Here is a 5,577-nt window from a genome sequence, read left to right as displayed (position 1 = left end):
CCCCTCTCCCCCTCTCTCTCCCCCTCCCCCTCCGCCGAGCATCGGCTCACCGCAACAATGACCTTCTGGTTCAAGAACTCCCCCAGCAAGTGGTTCGAGCTCTCCGAGCGCCAGGCCAACGGCCAGCCGATCGACATGGACCTGGCTCGCCTTCTCCTGGGCCCCTCGACCGACGGCCGGATCCCACCCACCTTCAAGCACCAGGCCTCGCTGCCGCCCCTGCCGGTCCCGGCCCTTGAGAAGACTCTCCAGCGTGTATGTCTACCCCTGCCCCCCCCCCCCCCCCCCCGCGCGCGCGCGCGCGCTGGGGTCCTCCCATATTCCCCCCCTGCACCCTCTGCCCATTTCCTCCCTTCCGCCCTTTGGCCCGCCTGCCCTTCTGCTCCTAGCTGTGCTGCCCCATATGCTGACCATGACCCCCGACGGCCTGTAGGTCCTCATCAACGCCGAGCCCTTCGGCCTGGACGCCGATGGCCACGACACGGCCGAGATGGCGGCCCTGCGCCGGGATGTGGCGCAATTCCTTGCCCCCGGTGGGCTGGGCCAACGACTGCAGGGGCTCCTGCAAGCCCATGCCCAGGCCATCGATGCCAAGGCGGCCGCTGATCCGGCCCAACACAAGTCCTGGCTCGAGGACTGGTGGCTGCAGTATGCCTACCTCATCTGGCGCACTCCGCTGCCAACGACCTCGAACTGGTGCGTCCACCATGGGGACCCTGCCTGGGTGCCCCGGCCGTGCCCTCTCCCTGCCTCCCTGCTCCTGCCTGCCCTTGCTGACACCCCCCCCCCCTCCTTTCGCTTCCATCCATGGGCGTGTCTCGGCCGACATACGCCGCTGCTGCAGGTTCATCATTTTCCCCCGGCACCCGGCCAGCCTGGGCACCGCTGATGGCCGAGTTTGCCCGATCGCCCGTGCCTCGCTGGTTATCCGCAAGGGCGCCGAATTCGTGGAGCTCCTCCGCCGGTGCGCCTCCGCTCGGCCCTTTGCCCTTTCTCCCCCTTTCGCCCTGCATGGGAGTTGCTTCTCCCCTTCTCACTTGCTGCCGTTTGGCACAACGGAGCCCCCCGCTACCACATACCCCAGTGGCCTTTTTTTTCCTGCTCACCCACACACACACACACACACACACACATGCATGCCCCCATATGCATATGCTCGGCTCCGGCTGGCTGTGCGCACATGCCGCACCCCCATCCGGCCAAAGCGAGCATGTCCCGATTGACTCCCTGCGCGAGCAGCCACTCTGCATGAATCAGATCCGCTCCGCCTTCGCCAATTGCCGCATCCCCGGCCCCGGGTCCGACACCATCCGCAAGACCTCCGTCCATGATACCAACCACATCATCATCATGATCGACGGGCAGATGTTCCGTCTGGAGATCTTTGACGCCTCCCGGAAGATCATCTCCCCCCTGGACATCTACAAGTGCGTATCCTCCGGCGGACATGGGACATGCCGAGGCATGTGACCGCGTGCCGGTGTGGGAGACAAACCTCGACACACACACACACACACACACACACACACACACACACACACACACACACACACACACACGCACGCACGCACGCTCCATGAGGACATGCTCTGACTCCGTCTTTCCCGGAACGCCCCACAGGAAGATCCACTCTTTCATCTCCTTCGCTCAGAGCGTCCGCTCTCAGCCGGCCATCGGCCTGCTGACCGGTGCTGACCGGGACACTTGGACCGACGCTCGGGACCATCTCCTGGCCCGGGACCCGGGTGGCCTGAACGCCCGGTCCCTGGACCAGGTGGAGACCTGCCTCTTCCTGGTGTCCTTCGACCTGGATTACACTCCGGCCACTCGCGGGGAGCTTGGCTCGCGGGTGCTCCTGTCCACGGGTGCCAACCACAACCGCTGGTGTGATCACACGCTGAACCTGGTGGTCTGTGCCGATGGCGAGGTCGGCGCGGCGTGCGAGCATACGCCACTCGACGCCCCGAGCCTCTGCCACAACGCCCTGAGCTACATCAATTGCGCGTGCGTCCGAGACAGGCCTGTTGCGGCTCTCGCCACTTGGGCGCCTTGGCCCTGATCCACTCTAACATGTGCCCGGCCGACATGCGTGCCATCCTCTGCACAGCGAGGAGAGGGAGGAGCTTCTGGCCCTCGAGTCGCAGGGGCGGATCTACGCCACGGAGCCCTCCACCTCCGATGCCCTGGCGGCGCTCCTCCGCTGGAACATCGATGAGACCATCTCCCAGGTGCGTGGCCCACCTTCCTGTGCCTCTGTCATCCGCGCCCAACACCTTCACCATTTCCCCCTCGAACATGCGTTTTTTTATTTAAAAAAAAAGCCTGGCACACACGCATACACGCACGCACGCACGCACGCACGCACGCACACATGGGTACACATATACCCTCATGCTCACATACACACACACACACACACACACACATAGGCCCTCGCCACCGCCAAGGCCACAGTCGACGAGTACACCCGGAACTTCCGCTACGCCGCTCTGGAGACCAACCTTCTCGGCAGTGACTGGCTCCGGCAGAAGCGCGTGTCCGCCGACGGCTTCATGCAGCTGACCATCCAACTGGCGTACCTCCGGGCGCACCCCCTCCGGCCGCCGGCCGGCGTCTATGAGAGTGGCATGACCCGGGCCTTCCTACATGGGCGGACGGATGTCCTCCGGTCGCTGACCCTGGCTAGCCGGAAGTTCTGCCTCTCCATGCTGGACGAGGGGGCCACCGATGCCGACCGCCTGCAGCTCCTGGAGGCAGCCTTGCGCCGGCATCGCAGTCTGCTGATCGAGACGGTCACCGGCACCGCCATCGACCGGCACATGCTGGCCCTGCGCATTCTGGCCATGGAGCTGGTTAGTCAGGGAGAGCTGTCCGAGGTGCCGGCCCTGCTTGCCCCGGCCGATGGCTCGATCTTGGCGCTGGCCGGGCGCTTCCTCCTCAGTACCAGCAACCTGTCTCCGGCCCAGTACTCCATCGGTGGCTACGCGCCCATGTACTCCGAGGGGTATGGCGTTTGCTACGGCCTGAACGATCACAGTGTGCGTTGTGTACCTTTCTTTGGCTTGTGTCCCGCAGCACCCTCGGGGGGGGGGGGGGGCCGCATTGTGCCCCTGCGTGGCGGGCCCCCTCTTTCGGTCGGGTCGGGCAGGGAAAGTCCCCCGCCTCCCCTCCTCTCCCTCTCTCCCTCTGCCACTCGCTGGCGACGCCCTTGGTGTCAAGCACTGACCGCATGCCAAACATCGCCAATGACCGCAACTGCACGACCGGGGGGGGGTGGGGGGGGGGGGGGGGGGGGGGGGGGGGGGGGGGGGGGGGGGGGGGGGGGGGGGTGCGGGCACGACAATCGCCCAGCTCTGGATCTCGGTGACCAGCAACCAGGCCAACGGCGACACCGACGCCTTCATGCTGAAGCACGCCATCGAGCAGTCGATGCAGGACATGATTGCTCTCATTCGCCGAGGCACCGACGATGCCGGTGAGCCGCGCACCAAGCTCTGAGCAAATGTCGCTCCCCTGGCCCCCTGTGTCTGGGCCTTCCGGCAATCCGCGTACGCCGGGGAAAGGAAGGGAAAATGAAGGCCAGACGACTGGCTGCTCTCCCTCTCTCTTGGCCCCCCTCGCTTTGCCTGGCCCCCTTTTTCTACCTGTCTCGCTACATGACTCTCGGCCATTGAGAGCCTGGGGCCGCCGGTCCATGCGGCATGGCTGGACATGGAAGTGCCCTGCCCCGATGCCTGCCGAAGATGCGAGGCCGGGCGAGTGGCACGGAGGGGCGGCGCAGCAAGAGCGAGAGGAGGAGAACGAACTTTTTATTTGAAGGAAGAGCCCGAGTGTAATATAATGTAGCTGGCCATTTGTTGTACACGTGCGTCGTCCAGAGACCGGAGCAAGATCATGGAACAGAGCAGGATCACGGAGCGGACCACATCATCCACAGCGAAAGGGGGGGGGGAGGGGAGGAGGGGAGGGAAGAAACGGGAAGTGCCGGCCAGTAGGGGGCACCCAGGGAAGGACAGAATGAAAAGGACAGAGCGAGGTGCGATGCGCCGCGCGGTGTGGCACTGGCAGACGCTTAGTTGGAGGTCGAAGCGTAGGTGATCAGCTTGGTGAGCTCTGGGGATTTGGAACAGCCGGCGGGGGGGGGGGGAGGCGGTCAGTCAACAGGGGGGAAGGGGTGGACAGAGAAAAGGGAAACAGGAGGGGGCAGGTCACGCACGAGGGAGCTGGATGTTGTCCGAGACAACCGAGCCATCGGAGGAGGTGTTCTCCGGGACGAGGGGCAGGGACAGGACGTCGCCCTCGACGGTCCAGCCCTTGGAGGAGATGAACTGAGTGAGCTCAGCGCCTGGCCAGGGGAGGCGGAGAGGGGGAGATAATAAAGAAGAGAGAGAGAGAGAGGAGAGAGAGAGAAGAGAGAGAGAAGAGAGAGAGAAGAGAGAAAGAGAGGAGAGAAAGAGAGGAGAGAGAAAAAAAGAAGAGAGAGGAGAGAGAGGAGAGAAGAGAGAGAGAGGAGAGAGAAAAAAAGAAGAGAGAGGAGAGAGAGGAGAGAAGAGTTGTCAGAAAATGATCACCCAATTGCTAAAGAAAGCGGAGACTCGGACATGTGCAAACATGCGAGGACGCACCAGACAGGTTGACCAGGGTGCCGAAGAGAGAAAGAGAAAGGCGCTGGTAAGTGATGGAGACAACCCCGGCGATGACGTCGCGGATGTTGTCGAAGAAGCCGACGACCGGCTCGATGAGGGCCGCCACGGCGGGCTTGGCAACGGAGGCCCAGAAGGCATCGAGGCGGATGCACTCGAACTGCTCCTGCAGGGTAAGGGCGGCCTGGACGTTCTCGTCCTCCAGCTGGGTGGTAGGGTGGTGATGGGGAAAGGGGGAGGAGGCGAGAGGACGGGCGACGCGGAAGGGAGCAAGGGGGGCGGGCAGATCGACCGGTCAGTCCCCGGAGGCGAGCAGAAAGGGAGCGGGAAGGCGGGGGGAAGGCCGGAGGGCCATGGCCAGACGCGGGAGCCTACGCACCAGGGTGGCGCTCAGCAGGTAGCAGGCGGCGGCGGCATCAGCCCGCGGCGACACGGTCAGGGACTTGATGATGATGCGGGCGACGATGAGGCCGCGAGCCTTGGCGGCCTCGGTGCCGACCTCGACCGGGTCGAAGTTGTAGAACTTCAGGAGGTTCATCATCTCGGACAGGTTGTACTCCTGGGCCCCGGAGAACTGGGCGGCGACGCTGGTCTCCAGCTGGCTGATCTGCTCGGGGAGGACGCTCATGATGACGGGGCGGGAAGGGCAGGGAGGAGGGGGCGCGACGGAAGGCGGGCGAGGGGGCGGGAAGGAGGGGAGGGGGGAGACGCGCAGGTGGGGGAACGCTGGCGACCGAGGAGGAGGAGGAGGAGGAGGAGGGAGCACGGATCCACCGATCCCAGCCCCGAACGGGGTGTCTCTTAGCAGCGGCGCCGGCGACATCGCAAGAGGGGCCCCACAGAGGGAGGAAGCGAGAGAGGGAGACGAAAACCGAGGCGCCTGACCACCGAGGGTCGGGCCGAAGAGGGGGTTCGTTCCTGGGGGGGGGGGGGG

General features: G+C 64.8%; 2 protein-coding genes across 2 annotated transcripts; one reads left to right on the top strand and one right to left on the bottom strand.

Moving 5' to 3' along the window:
* Positions 1-57: 57 nt before the first annotated feature.
* H696_04063 (hypothetical protein) lies at positions 58-3,498 on the top strand (the record flags this gene model as incomplete). Its single annotated transcript, XM_009497937.1, has 8 exons — positions 58-255; positions 434-696; positions 845-964; positions 1,206-1,427; positions 1,621-2,004; positions 2,108-2,228; positions 2,430-3,038; positions 3,352-3,498. The coding sequence occupies 8 exons, from the start codon at positions 58-60 to the stop codon at positions 3,496-3,498; spliced, it is 2,064 nt and encodes a 687-aa protein (XP_009496212.1).
* A 574-nt stretch (positions 3,499-4,072) lies between these two features.
* On the bottom strand, positions 4,073-5,271 carry H696_04062 (hypothetical protein; the record flags this gene model as incomplete). The annotated part of the gene is made up of 4 exons (XM_009497936.1): positions 4,073-4,113; positions 4,217-4,345; positions 4,626-4,848; positions 5,023-5,271. The coding sequence occupies 4 exons, from the start codon at positions 5,269-5,271 to the stop codon at positions 4,073-4,075; spliced, it is 642 nt and encodes a 213-aa protein (XP_009496211.1).
* Positions 5,272-5,577: the final 306 nt, after the last annotated feature.

This window comes from Fonticula alba, assembly GCF_000388065.1.
Source record: "Fonticula alba strain ATCC 38817 unplaced genomic scaffold supercont2.6, whole genome shotgun sequence".
Lineage (NCBI taxonomy): Eukaryota > Rotosphaerida > Fonticulaceae > Fonticula > Fonticula alba.
Note: the sequence above shows the minus strand (reverse complement) of the source record. Positions and strands in the feature narration are given on the sequence as shown.